The sequence below is a fragment of the Chiloscyllium plagiosum genome, chromosome 7 (assembly GCF_004010195.1).
Source record: "Chiloscyllium plagiosum isolate BGI_BamShark_2017 chromosome 7, ASM401019v2, whole genome shotgun sequence".
Lineage (NCBI taxonomy): Eukaryota > Metazoa > Chordata > Chondrichthyes > Orectolobiformes > Hemiscylliidae > Chiloscyllium > Chiloscyllium plagiosum.
The window spans coordinates 26636802-26651891 of record NC_057716.1 but is presented as its reverse complement, the minus strand read 5'-3'; the positions used below and the strand labels follow the sequence as shown (position 1 = coordinate 26651891).

The following is a 15090-nucleotide window of genomic DNA, read 5'->3' as shown; positions in this document are numbered from 1 at the left end:
AAAGTGAGATAACAGAGTTTTACATGAATGCATGCAGTTTTTGAGCAAAGTACAATGTAACTCTGCAAGTACAAATTCACCCCACAGAATATATGTGTGCATGTGGGTCTTTGTCTGTGTGTGTGTGTCTGTCTGGGTTGGGGTTGTGAGTGTGAGAAAGGGTATGTGTGTGCCTGTAGTGAGTGCAGAGTGTCTTAAGTTTGTGAGTGGGTGCATGTGTGAGTGTGGGAGTGTGTGTGCCTGTAAGGATGTGTGTGGGTGTCTGTGTGCACGTCTGTGTATATATGTGTCTGTGTGTATAGGAGTGCCTGTGTGTGTGTGAGTGTGTGTGTGTAGGAGTACAACAACGGATGAATGGGCACCACACAACAATCAACAGACAGGAGGGTTCCCTCCCAGCTGGGGAACTGTATAGTGCAATGGTGGTCACCTGTAATGTGACATGAACCCAAGGTCCCGGTTGAGGCCCTCCCTGTGGGTACCGAACTTAGCTACAGCCTCTGCTCGGCCACTTTTCACTGCTGCCTGTCCCGAAGTCCGCCTTGTGTTAGATCGGTAACATCACTGGTCCTCCTTCCCTCTCTTGTCCTGAATTGGAGAAATTTATCAATTTCACTTCCAATTTCCAGTCCGTTCTCAACTTCACCTTGGTCCCTTCCCTTCATTGACATCTCAATTTCCATTTTTGGAGATAGGGTGGCCATTGATATCCATTATGACATATCCATTGAAGTCTATATTTTCTGGACTACACATTCTCACACCCTGCTTCCTGTAAAGACTTCATCACATTCTCTCAGTTCTCCATCATATCTTGTCCTGATAATGCCACCTTCCGCAGGGGACCTCAGAAATGTCTACCTTTTTCCTCAGCTGAGGAATTCCTGCTACTGTAGTTGAACAGGTCCTTAGCTGTGTTGGACTCCTCTCATGCAATTCTGTTCTCATTCCTTCTCTTCCCTCCTGTATCAACAATAGGGTCCCCTGGTCCTCACTTTCCATTTCCCTAGCTTCTGCATGCATAGGATCATATACCACTAGTTCTGCCACCTCCAGATACATTCCCCTCCCCTCTCTTGTCAGCATTCTGCAGGGATCATTCCCTCCAGGACACCTTGGTCCACTCCTTCCACATCTTCCAACTCCATGCACCTTCCCTTGCAACTGCAGAAGGTGCAACACTTGCCTGTTTACCTCCTCATTACTCACTATCCAAGACCCCAGGCACACATACCAGGTGAAGCAGAGATTTACCTGCACTTCATTCAATCTAGTCTACAATAGTTGATGCTCACAATGTGGTGTCTTCTACTTTGGGGAGACAAAATGCAGACTGGGTGACCGCATTGTGGGACATGTATATTCCATCTGTAAAACTTACCTCGAGATTCCAGTTGCCTGCCACTTCTAACACACCACGTGTTTCCATTCCAACACTCCGGTCTTTGTTCCAGCAAGGCTCAACACAAGCTGCAGGAACAACAACTCATCTTCTGCCTGGTACCTTACAACACTGAGTTTAACAATTTCAGAACATAAACACCTTCCTGCATGTGTTTTCTCTACCCCAATACCCCAGGTCTCGCTTTCAGTACAGCCAACCATTTTCAATCTCTCATGGTCCCCATTATCACATACCTAGCTTCTCTTCTTCTCTGGTTTACTATCAGCAATCCCTTTGTCCATCTGTCTTTGTCTCTCTTTGGTCTCCACCTCCACTTATCCGTTCACTACTCCCATCCACTCCACTTAAACAACATAAATACTACCTTTTTCACAATCAATAGCAGCTAGGAAAATGACTCAAAATGCTAACTCTGTTTTCTCTCTACAAGATAGTTCCAGATCTGTAGAGTTTCTTCAGCAATTTCTGCTTTTGTTTGTCTCTGAAATAGATTTTCTGCCCATTATCACATTGCCATTTATGGGACCTTCCTGCACATAAACTGGCTTCAGCATTTCCTACATTACAACAGTTACTACATTTCATAAGGCTCTCATTGATTGTAAAGCACTTTAAGACATCCTTACGTTATTAAGGATGCTGGAAATGCAAGTCTCTCCACCTTTTGTTTTGTACTGTGCTGCAGTTTCTAGGTTTCTCCTGGGTAATCAATGGCAACTTCCAGGATCAATACTGACATGGGCAATGGAGCACTAAATGAATATTTCTCGAGTGAATAGCAATCTACAATCATTGCTTATTCACAACTGCTGCAATCATTGGCATTAATGGAATTATTTCAACTCTGGTTGAAGCTAATGCATTTTTATTGTCCAGACTGTATCATTCAATAATTTAAACAAAATAATTTGATATTGTTCCAGAAATGAAAACCCTGGATTTCTAAGAAAAGGACTCAGAGACTTTCCTTGCAGTGGGTTATTAAAGGATTGGGATTATGAAGTACACACCTGCCTCTTTAAAGCTGTTGTATATTTGGCATTTTCAAAAACCCTTTCTGAAAACATGCTGTATACTTGAACCTGTGGTCAACTAGAACGAGCAACATAAACATAATAAACCTACCAAGTCAGCTGCTGCTGAGACTGAGTTGGAAGGTTCTTAGTTCAAGTCCCAGTCCAGAGACTTGAGTTATTAAAAATAACCCAGATTACCACACTGCTGTTTGTTGGAGCTTGTTGCATGCAAATTGGCTAAGGTCCTTCAACAGTGATTACTTTTATTTTCGAAATTAAGGAGCCCTGAATTTCATAAAATATTGCAATTATTGTAGACTGAAATGTTCATAATTGTGCAATCCTTTTTATTGTTTTGTCATGATGGTCTTTAACTGTAAAGAATTATTGTTGCATTGCAAATTTGTATCATCACAATTCAGTACCTTCAGTGATTTTTCAATCGACCAATTGTGTCTGTTTATTTATCTACACTTAAATGCACATCATCTTAGTTACTCAGGGATATACTGACATTTTGAAAAGTCTGTGTAGAGGAGTTCAGGCTGAAGATACAGAAGTTTGAACACACACACACACACCTGGCTCCAGAAACAGCCTCTTCCCGGCCACTATTAAACTGATGAATAGACTCTCTAATTTCAAATGATGCTGATCCAGCTAATGGTGATCTTGCCTAATAAAAGCCCTGTGCAATGTAACCTGCTCCTGGCTAAGTTTGTTTTTCCCCCTATGACCTGTATGCCCTTGCTTACTATGAACTGACTGTACTGCTTGTAATCAAAGCTTTTCACTATACTTAGCTACACGTGACAATAAATAAATCAAACCAAATCAGTTATTTCTTCCCTTTACCTGTATCAGTGAACTGCATGTGCAATCAAGAATGAGAACGTGCAGCTGCAGACTTTGCTGCTCACAAACACAGAAGCATCATGTGTCTTTCTTTTGTTTTTAAATATTAAAAATATCATAACTTTCATCTGAAGGATTTTTGGTGATTTAATTCTTAATATCACTGATTTTATCACCAACAATGAATTTTGGGCATATGTATTTTTTTAAGACAAGAATTTGAAGTCTATTCTTAAAGTTTAACTACAATTTCCTGAGATAAGTATTACACCGTAACACAGTTTAAAATTATTTCACCACAAATCCCCTAAGCTCAGTAACTCCATGAAAAACAAGCTTACTTCCTTCCCCTGCTTAGAGCCCTCTGATTTTGTTTCAAAAATGGGTAGGCTTGTAAAACATCTGTTTTCTTGGGTTTGAGTGAGAGCTATGCAACAGATTACAATTCACTTGGCTCAAAATGAAACGTACATTACTTTCTCTGCAAGTTCCTCCTGCCCCTCAATAACTCATGAACACATAGCTCCATTAAAATGGTCATTGGAGGGTATCCCTCAATCTTGCTTGGAAAATGAAGAACTAGCTTTTACTTTTATTGACGAGCCTACTTGAGAATAATAATTGGAGGATTTCACCTTAACTATCAACAGTTCCTGAAAGTATTGCATCAGCAACTCTTGTAGCACCTATCCATGCTCATTTCATGCCATCCTTCAATAGGGGTTGGGAAACAAACTTCAGAATGATCACTTGGAGTACTCTGATGTGACCCATAGTTGCTTGGTGCTGATAAAAGGAATGCCAAGAGAAAGCTGTGTTCTGGGCTTCTTCACCATCTCTAAGTCAGATGGTCATGGGATGAAGTCCTGCTCCAGAACACAAGATTCCAGGGTTTAGATGTTTCAAAAGGAATAGGGAGGGAGGTAAAAGAGGTGGGGAAGTGACATTGCTAATCAGGGATAGCATTACAGCTGCAGAAAGGTAGATCTTCGAGGGCAGTTTGTCTACTGAGACATTATAGGTACAAGTCAGAAACAGGAAAGGAGTAGCCACTTTATTGGAAGTTTTCTATAGACCTCCCTCCCAATAGCAACAGAGATACGGAGGAGCAAATTGGGAGGCGGATTTTGGAAAGGTGCAGAAGAAACAGGGCTGTTGTCATGGGTGACTTCAATTTCCCTCATATTGATTGGAATCTCCTTAGTGCAAATAGTTTGGATGGAGCAAAATTTGTGTCCAGGAAGGATTCCTGACGCAATATGTAGATAGGCTGACTAGAGGGGAGGCCTTATTGAATTTGGTGCTTGGCAACGAAACAGGTCAGGTGTCACATCTCTCAGTGGGAAAGCATGTCGGTGATAGTGATCACAACTCACTGACCTTTACTATTGTCATGAAGAGGGATAGGAGCAAACAGTATGGGAAAGTATTTAATTGGGAGAGGGGGAATTACAATGCTATTAGGCAGGAACTGTAGATCATAAATTGGGAGCAGATATTCTCAGGAAACACATGACAGAAGTGTGGAGCTTGATTAGGAAGTACTTGCTGCTTGTGCTGAATAGTTTTGTCCAACTGAGGCACGGAAAGGATAGTAGGGCGAAGGAACTTTGGATGACAAGTGATGTGGAACATCTAGTCAAGAGGAAGAAGGTTGAGGAAGCAAGAATCAGACAGGGCTCTAGGTAGTTACAAGGTAAGCAGGAAGAATGGACTTAGGAGAGCTAGAAGGGGTCATGAAAAAGCCTTGGCGGGCAGAATTAAGGAAAACCACAAGGCATTCTATATTTATATGAGGAACAAGAAGGTGGCCAGAGTGAGGGTAGGGCCTACCAAGGAGACTGGAGGGAACTTGTCCCTGGAGTCAGAGTAGGTAAGGGAGGTCCTTAATGAATACTTTGCTTCAGTATTCGTGAGTGAGAAGGACCTTGTCGTTTGTGAGGACAGCATGAAATATGCTCAAAAAGGTTGATGTTAAAAAGGAGGATGTGCTAGAAATTTTGAAAAACATGAGGATAGGTAAGTCCCTTGGACCAGATTGGATATACCTAAGGTTACTATGGGAAGCAAGGGAAGAGATTGCTGCCCTTTGACAATGATCTTTGCATTCTCACTATCCACTGGAGTAGTACTAGATGATTGGTGGGTGTCAAATATTATTCCCTTGTTCAAGAAAAGGAATAGGGATAAACCTGGGAATTACAGACCAGTCAGTCAGGGTCAAATTATTGGAGAGGATTGTGAGAGCCAGGTTTTATGATTATTTGGAAAAGCATAGCTTGATTAGATATAGTCAGCATGGCTTTGTGAGGGGCAGGTCATGCCTCTCAAGCCTTATTGAATTCTTTGAGGATGTGAGAAAACACATCGATGAAGGCAAGCAGGGGATGTGGTGTATATGAATTTTAGCAAGGTGTTTGACAAGATTCCCCATGGTAGGCTCATTCAGAAAGTAAGGAGGCATGGGATACAGGGAAATTTGGCTGTCTGGAGACAGAATTATCTGGCCCATAGAAGACAGAGGGTAATAGTAATAGATGGAAAGTATTCAACCTGGAGCTCAGTAACCAGTGGTACTCCACAGGGATCTGTTCTGGGAGCTCTGCTCTTTGTGATTTTTACAAATGACTTGGATGACGATGCGTTAGCAAGTTTGCCGATGACATGAAGGTTGGTGGAGTTGTGGGTACTGTGGAGGATATTGTAGGTTGCAATGGGACATTGACAGGATGCAGAGCTGGGCTGAGAAGCAGCAGATGGAGTTCAACCTGGAAGGTCAAATTTGAATGCAGAATACAGGGTTAAAGGCAGGACTTTTGGTAGTGTGGAGGAACAGAGGGATCTTGGGGGCCATGTCTATAGATTTCTCAAAGTTACCACCCAAGTTGATAGGGTCGTTAAGAAGGCATATGGTGTATTGGCTTTCATTAGTTTGGGGATTGGGTTTAAGAGCCACTACAGCTCTGTAGAGTCCTGGTTAGACCATACTTGGAATATTGTGCTCAGTTCTGGTTGGCTCATTATAGGAAGGATATGGAAGCTTTAGAGAGGGTGCAGAGGAGATTTACCAGGATACTGCCTAGACTGGAGGGCATGTCTGATGAAGAAAGGTTGAGGGAGCTAGGGCTTTTCTCATTGGAGCAAAGAATGACGGGTGGCATGTTGGCACAGTGGTTAGCACTGCTGCCTCACAGCACCAGAGACCCTGGTTCAATTCCTGCCTCAGGCGACTGTCTGTGTGGAGTTTGCACACAAATGTAGGGGGGTGGGTTGCTCTTCGGAGGGTTGGTGTGGACTTGTTGGGGCCGAAGGGCCTGTTTCCACACTGTAAGTAATCTAGTCTAACCAGGTGACTTGATAGAGGTGTACAAGATGATGAGAGGCATAGATAGATTGGATAGCCAGAGACTTTTTTTCCCAGGGCAGAAATGGGTATTATGAGGGGGCAAAATTTTAAGGTGATTGGAGGAAGGTTTAGGGGAGTTGGTAGAGGTATGTTCTTGAAACAGGAAGTGGTGGATTGTGGAATGCACTGCCAGCAGTGGTAATAGTGTCAGATACATTAGGGACATTTAAGCCACTATTGGAGAAGCACATAGATGATAGTAAAATGAAGGGTATGTAGGTTAGTTTGATCCTAGGAGTAGGATAAAAGGTCAGCACAACATTCAGGGCTGAAGGGGCCTGTACTGTGCTGTACTGATCTATGTTCTAACAGAATAACTCAATCTTGACCAACTTTCCTAGGGCAGTATTGCAAGAAATGCTGCATTGTCAAAGATGCTGTTTTTTGATTGGAGCTCTGAATTGAGTCCCCAAGTATTCTCGGGAGGATGTGTTACTGTTTCCAAGAAGAGCCAGGGAGTGTGCACCAGTGTCCTGAAATAACAGTAATTTATCATCCAAGTCTAAAAAGTAGATTTCCTATTCATTGGTATCTCTGTTGTTTGGGGATTTTGCTCGTTGTAAATCGGTTGTCATGGTTACAACAATATTAAAAGTACATAATTGGCTGTGAAGTGTGTGGTACATTTTGAAGTCATGAAAGGTACTGCACAAGTCCAAGTCTCTTTTCTTTTGCATCTAATGCTACAAAGCAATTAATTGAAAAGGTATATCTTTAAGTAGTGTGGTACCATCTCTTGTGGTTCAGGGAATCCTAAATTTCACCAATTTACTTGTGTATGGAACCAGAATCCAGATTTCAGTCCAGTGAACCTCTCTCAACAGTATGTGATAGGGAAGTGATCACCATCAGATTTGGTCAACATGTCAATCCTTTTCCATTATACAGTAGATAAAGCTAACTTATGTATCTTAGGTAAGCCCAGTAAAGTACAATCATAAAGTTTATGCTTGGTTGCTTACTGGTGATGTCTGGATGTAATTCTTCACTTAAATGACAATCCAATTCTAAAAATCTTTCTTTCAAACAATAGTTTGAGGTTGGAGTGCATGGCTAGAGGCTTGTCAACCAAACAAAACACTGAATTATAGACCAGTGAGCCTTACTTTGATTGTGGGTAAAGTGTTTGAAAATGCTGTAAGAGATATGATTTATAATCATCTGGAAGGGAATAAGCTGATTAGGGATAGTCAACACGGTTTCGTGAAGGATAGATCATGCCTCACAAACCTTATCGAGTTCTTTGAGAAGGTGACCAAACAGGTGGATGAGGGTAAAGCAGTTGATGTGGTATATATGGATTTCAGTAAGGCCTTTGATTAAGTTCCCCAAGGTAAGCTATTGCACAAAATATAGAGGCATGGGATTAAGGGTGATTTAGCGGTTTGAATCAGAAAGTAGCTAGCTGAAAGAAAACAGAGGGTGGTGGATAATGGGAAATGTTCATCCTGGAGTTCAGTCAATAACGGTGTTCCACAAGCATCTGTTTTGGGGCCACTGCTGTTTGTCATTTTTATAAATGACCTGGATGAGGGTTTAGAAGGATGGGTTAGTAAATTTGCAGAAAACACTAAGGAGTTGTGGATAGTGCTGAAGGATGTTGCAGGTTACAAAGGGACATAGATAAGCTGCAGAGCGGGGCTGAGAGGTGGCAAATAGAGTTTGATGCAGAAAAGTGTGAAGTAATTCACTTTGAAAGGAGCAACAGGAAGAAAGAGCACTGGACTAATGGCAAGATTCTTGATAGGGTAAATGAGCACAGAGATCTTGGTGTACATGTACATGGATCCCTGAAAGTTGCCACCCAGGTTGATAGGGTTGTTAAGAAGGCAAACGGTGTGTTAGCTTTATTGGTAGTGGGATTGAATTTCGGAGCCATGAGGTCATGTTGCAGCTGTACAAAACTCTAGTGTGACCACACTTGGAGTATTGCATACAGTTCTGGTCACTGCATTATAGGAAGGATGTAGAAGCTTTGGAAAGGGTTCAGAGGATATTTACTAGCATGTTGCCTGGTATGGAGGGAAGGTCTTATGAGGAAAGGCTGAAGAAATTGAGGCTGTTTTCGTTAGAGAGAAGCAGGCTGAGAGGTGACTTAACTGAGACATACAAGATAATCAGAGGGTTAGGTCAGGTGGACAGTGAGAGCCTTTTTCCCCCGATGGTGATGGCTAGCATGAGGGTGATAGATATTGGACAGATGTCAGAGGTAGTTTTTTTACTCAGAGAGTAGTAGGGATATGGAACGTCCTTCCTCCAACGGTAGTAGACTTGCCAACTTTAAGGGCATTTACATGTCATTGGTTAAACATATGGATAAAAATGGAATAGTGTAGGTTAGATGGGCTCCAGATTGGTTCCATAGGTTGGTGCAACATCGAGGGTCAAAGGGCCTGTTGGTGTTGCAATGTTCTTTGTTCTAAAATCTTCAAATGATACATTTATATTTGGAAAAAGCATTAAAGGAAGCAGAACCAACAGAATCATAACAGATGGAGTTAAACTGCAGATCAGCCTATTTGAATGATAGAACACGTTTGAGAGGCTAAAAAGCCTCATCTTGTTTCTATGTTTCAGGCAAAACAACATCCATTCTAAATAGCAGCACCAGCATCTTCAAATGTATACAACAACTCATTTGTTTTTGGCAAGAGTTTGAGAAAGCTAGGAAGAACGTGGAAGGAAATCATTGTGGAGAGAAACACACAAAAAAAATTGAGAGGGGAGCAGACGATATTGACACGTCAAGGCCCACGTGATGCCATTCCAAAGACAGGTTCTTGACCAACATCCTACTCACTCTATTACACAGCCCTGGGACATTGATGCAAATACAGTGACTGACCATGGCCTTGGATTAGCTCAGAAAGGGAGGGGAAAGTGAGGTCGGAGGATGCTGGAGATCAGAGTCGAGAGTGTGTTGCTGGAAAAGCACAGCAGGTCAGGCAGCATCCGAAGAGCAGGAGAATCGACATTTTGGGCCAGAGCCCATCGTCAGAAATTCCTTAGCTCAGTAAACCCTGTTCCTGGGGTCTTATTGGCTGGACTGTATGTCTTGTTGACACTCATGCAAAAGTCTTAAGTCCAACATACAATTACTCTATGTCGCAATAATATGCACCATCTTAGAAAATACTTGTGGTGTTGAGATTTTCGTCATGTAACAAAGCCATACAATGTATCTTAGATTATAAAGGTCAACATTTAAAGCTGGTCCCTTAACGCACTGAACACAGAATATCCTTTGCAAGCTATTTAATAACTATCTATTTCCTGCTGTTTCGATTACTGGAACATAAGCTTGTGTCTATGTATATGTGTGCATGTACGTTTTCAGGAAGGGCACTGGAACACATTCTGCCTAGGTGATGGCAACCATGAGCAATGCTGAGATCAACATATGCACGTCAATAAAATTCCTTCTACATTATCCTTATAAATTCCATGCACTTTTGCTCCAAGGATCATCCTCTACCTTGTTATACCTTGATATTCACATATCGGATAAGTTCTCTGTATTTCTTGAAGGAAGCTGTCTAATTACCGACAAATAATGGATTGTTTGAGACTATTCAACAAGAGCCATGAGGAACTTGAGTTAATACTGCACCAATCCTTTGGGAGGCCCAACAGCTGTCATGTAGAAATGACTTGCTGACTATTCACTTTGGAACAGATTTAGATTGATATCCAAGGGCAGAAAGATAGGATTCTAATGTATTCCTCCATTCAGCTCTCCATTTACTTGGAAAGTTATAAAGTAAAAATAAACTGAGGAGTTTGATTATTTTTAAGATCACTGCCTGGAATGATTTGCAATTCGAGTCCTCAAAAGGTCATTTTAATTTCCCTTTAATGCTACTGGGGATGTTTTCATTGTGTTGGGTTTCAACGATGCATTGTTTACAGGTTCAGTTGCTCAGAATTTCACAAGTGTGCGGAAAAGAAAGAACAGAAAGAGGGAAAAGAAAGAGAAAAGACTATAGAGGACATTTCACAATGAAGAAAAAATGCCTAAAAACTTTTGCAGCTGATGAACTATTTGTGAAGCATAGTCAATCTGTACTCTATCAGTATAGCACTCTCTCAGTATTATACTGAGAGTCGTAACCTAACTTTTTAATGGTCAGGTCTTCAGAGTGGGGTATGAACCCACAACCTGCTGACTCAGGGGTAGCAATGTCGACGAACTGAGCCATCAGAGTCTGATTCATGATAAAGAAAAAAAATTTGAAAATTCCTCTCTGACTCCCATAGGTGTTCTATCATTGATGGGGAATTTCACACCATTAGAGTTACAGAGTCATAGAGTAATTCAACATGGAAACAGAGCCTTTGGTTCAACTCCTCCATACCAATCAGGTATCCCAAACTTAATTAGCCCATATCTGTTTATATCTTTCCTATTCTCGCACTTGTCCAAGTACTTTGGAAATGTTGTAACCGTACCAGCCTCTATCACCTCCTCTGGAAGCTCATTCCACACATGCACCAACCCGTATGAAAGTGTTGGCCCTGAGGTTCCTTTTAAATCTATCCCCTCTTGCCCCAAAACCCATGCTCTCTAGTTTTGGACTCCCCTACCCTAGGGAAAAAACCTTGGCTATTCACCTCACCTATGCCCCTCCTGATTTTATAAACCTCTGTAAGGTCACCCCTCAGGCTCCAATGCTCCAGGGAAAAAAGCCCCGGTCTATCCAACCTCTCCTAATAGCTCAAACCCTCCACTCTCTCTTTGTAAGTTTTTTTCTGCAATCTTTCTATTTTAACCACCCTGTGTCCTGGTCTTCAGCAGCCTTCTGTCACAGACCATTATCCCAAAGGTCTGTTGGGAAGACAACAGGACCCTCAAACATTGGATAGTCAATTTACTCAGTTAAAGGCCTTTTAGCCTCTGTCACTGGAGGCCAACTTTGATTCTCTTGGATTTGGTTTGTGGAGGCAATGGGGGATAGTTTAGCTCCCTGGTTGTTTCCAGGCTGTAGACTGGGAGCCAGTAACCATCTGGCAAGCTTAGAGCCTCCATCTGCCTATCTAGGTGCCGAAACAGCCATAGGTCACCTGTGGTGTGGAGAGGATTGTCGACTCTAATAAGAACATACTTGGGGGGGGGGGGGAAACATTAATGGAAGTACAGTCCTAGAAGGTGGTAGCATGACATGAGTGGTTTTTTGTGATCAATTTGGCTATCAGGACAGTAAATAAATACAGTCCTGCCCTAGTTTGTCTCACTCCTGTCAGTGCACAATAACTAAGGTGTAGCTGGCAGGGAAGTGAGAGATACTGGAACCATCAGTGGCAAGAAAATCTCAATCTCAAGGGTCAAGCTGCAAAGAATAAAGCCCCTTGCCAAGTCCCGACTGTGCTGTGAACTGGCCTGTCTTCAATACAGCTGCAAATGATACAGATAGAAATATTCTAAACTGGAATTCTGATATACCAGTGGTACTGGAATTAGATTGCCATGTAACCTTTCAACATTCCTTCTGTCACAGACACAAGCAGCCACTACTCTCATCCTTTACCTTAACTACTGATGCTTCACTTGCAATAAATCACTTCACACAGCTGCAATATCTTCTGCGAGCTGTAATCTGCTCCACCCAGATCCCCACATTTTGCCATGAACGTATAACATCCTACGTATCCCAACTTCCCGTGTCACTAGATGCTCCATCCTGGCTTGGAGGGAGTGGGCTAAACTGGCTGAACTCACTCTTCAGCATCGATCTAAATTATTGTTATAAAATCTGCCAGAGTGCTTCATACGGGCACTGGGAGAGTGATGCCAATTCCAATTGACTTCTGCCCATTCCATTGGGATGGCACAGTGACTAGCACTGCTGTCTCACAGTAGCAGCAACCTGGGTTTGATTCCAGCCTTGGGTGACTGCCTTTGTGGATTTGGGACATTCTCCCAGTGTCTGCGTGGATTTCCGCTGGGTACTCCAGTTTCCTCCCACAGTCCAAAGATGTGCAGATTAGGTGGACTGGCAATGCTACATTGCCCCACAATGTCACTAACTTACCCATCATGAATTCTTGCTGCTGCTTTTAAGCTGATAGGCCATCCAGCTTTAACAGACCTCTTAGCTGGACTCTGGCCATTAGTTGGTCATACTGAGCTAAATTACATTGACTGCCCAAAACACTGTGCACTTCTGATCACCATTTCAGCCTTGTGTTCGCAAACTCACACAGAAAACCCCACCCATTATGTTTGCATTAAGAACTAGATCTTGTGAAATACTTTTCAAAAACACAATGTTATGTGATTTACATGGTAGCTGCGATTAAACAAAAACTGATTAGTTAATGCAGGTAACTATGATCAGTTTTGATGATGAGCTGATCTGATTACACATTATTTTTGAAGATTAAGGCAGAGATCACTGAAAGCAGTGTTGTAATGAATCCAAACTTCAGGCAGGTCTAGTGGAATGTTTTACCTCCAGAATGCTGACACCCAGAAAGAGCAGCAGATGCATTTATAAACCAACAGCTGGATGAATAACTGGTTGGGAACAAAATGACAACAGGATAATTACAGACAGAGATAATGGGCCCAAGGCCATTCGACTCTTGGGAATATCATGCTGAAGAAAGCAATAGATCAAGGAGGAATAATGTAAAATGAAAAGTTAACAAAATGGTTTAACTTATTCTTGAGGACTGAAAGGAACTTTAACAATCCATTTTTTTATGAGTTGAAAAGGATTAGACAGGTTCTATCTATTGTGAAATTGGACATTGTCTTTTTCATAATCTTGATAGATCTTTACAGAGTCACAGCAAGAAGCCATTCAGCCCATTAGCAACTCATTGTGCCTTGTACCATCATCTCTGCCATCATTTAACTTCTCCTACCTTCCATCCCATGACTGACCTTCCCTCTACCTCTTCCACGCTTTCCTGCATCTCTACTTCCTTAAAACATGTTACATCCCCCCTGACTCTTTCCAGTTCTGATAAAGGATCAACCACCTAAAATACTGGATGCAATTTTACACTGGGTAAGTGAATTTATTTTGAGTGAGTTCAAATCTCATCCAGTCAACTCTCTTTCCCTCCCCAAAGATACTGTTTCTGACTTGCTGAATGTTTTCACTATTTTCTATTTTCATTTGAGGTTTTCAAAATGCAGGTACTTTGCTTTCAGGCTGACAGACCAATGACTTTTTTGCTCTTTATGCTTTCATTTCTCATGGAATGTAGCTCTGCACAAGGGTATTGTTATTGGTTCAGTTCACCTTACCTTGGTAGTGTAGTGTACTGATGATGTTCCAGCTCTTCATATTGGGGTCGACCATTTGGTCCTTTTGCAGGAGCCTGTATCTGTAACAAATGCATTGATTATTAATGACAATATCTGAGCATATGACATACAAGCACACTGATTGTTTCTAAGTAGGGTAGACATTCCTCCAAAAAATGTAAGTACTTAACCAAATTGACCTAGTCTTCTAATCAATTCAATGTAGCCTACCAATCCAGAAAACTAAGCAAAGCATTTAGCCTGTGAATAACCAATCCAACATAACTGCCTCAACTTATCTTAACTTGCTAGCTGACTAAACTTGGTCAGCTTGACAACCCACCAGTTTGTTCTGTGAGCCAAGCCAGTCCATTAAAGAAATTAATCCAACCCATTGCAATGCACTACGGATGCAGTGCGTACTACTTACAGAATACACTGCAGCAATTTGCCAAGGTTTCTTAGACAGCATCTCCCAAACTCGCAAATTCTACTACTTCCAAAGAGTAAGGTATATGGGGGAATACAAGCAGCTTACAAATTTCAATGCAGGCCACACAACACTCTGACCCCAGTGAAGTTGAAATCTTGGACATTTCCCTTCCCTCCCCCCCCCAGCCACACTAATAGCATTGCAATAATTTAAAAGACATTTTACCACCACTATTTCCTCAAAGTTAATGAGGGATGGGCACTAAACAATGCTCCTTTCAGTACTTAAACACCCAACAAAACAGCCCTGTCAGCCAAACAACAAATCCAATAGCAAGTAATTTTGCACATCTTGACAAAACATTAGTCAAATAGTTTTCCTCATCATTCAAACAATGATATGTTATAAAGGTATACAGGAGCTTGGTATCCCGGTGTGAAAACATGATGTGTTGCTTCCTGTCTGTTGTTTTAAAACAAAATTAATGATACTTATCCTTGCACAACTGGTGCTGAGGCTTATTGTGGTGAAAGAGCTGACCTAACAAACAGAAAATTGTGCGCTTAAACTATAGTGGTGCATTACAACTTTTTTTTGAAGTGAAGTTTTCGAATAAAATGGGCTATTGTGGTACAGTGGTAGTGACTCTACTTCTGGGCCAGAAGGTTTGAGTCCAAGTCTCACCAGCCCTGGAACTGAGTCATAACATATTTGAAGGCT

General features: G+C 41.8%; 1 protein-coding gene across 4 annotated transcripts in view; it reads right to left on the bottom strand.

Annotated features, from left to right (window-relative positions):
- Window positions 1-15090, bottom strand: part of LOC122551426 (partitioning defective 3 homolog B-like) — a 979113-nt gene that overhangs the window by 39924 nt on the left and 924099 nt on the right. For all 4 annotated transcript variants that reach the window (XM_043693310.1, XM_043693308.1, XM_043693311.1 and 1 more), the window contains one exon: window positions 13938-14017. In XM_043693310.1, coding sequence (XP_043549245.1) covers window positions 13938-14017 — 80 coding nt within the window. The remainder of the gene's footprint in view (window positions 1-13937; window positions 14018-15090) is intronic.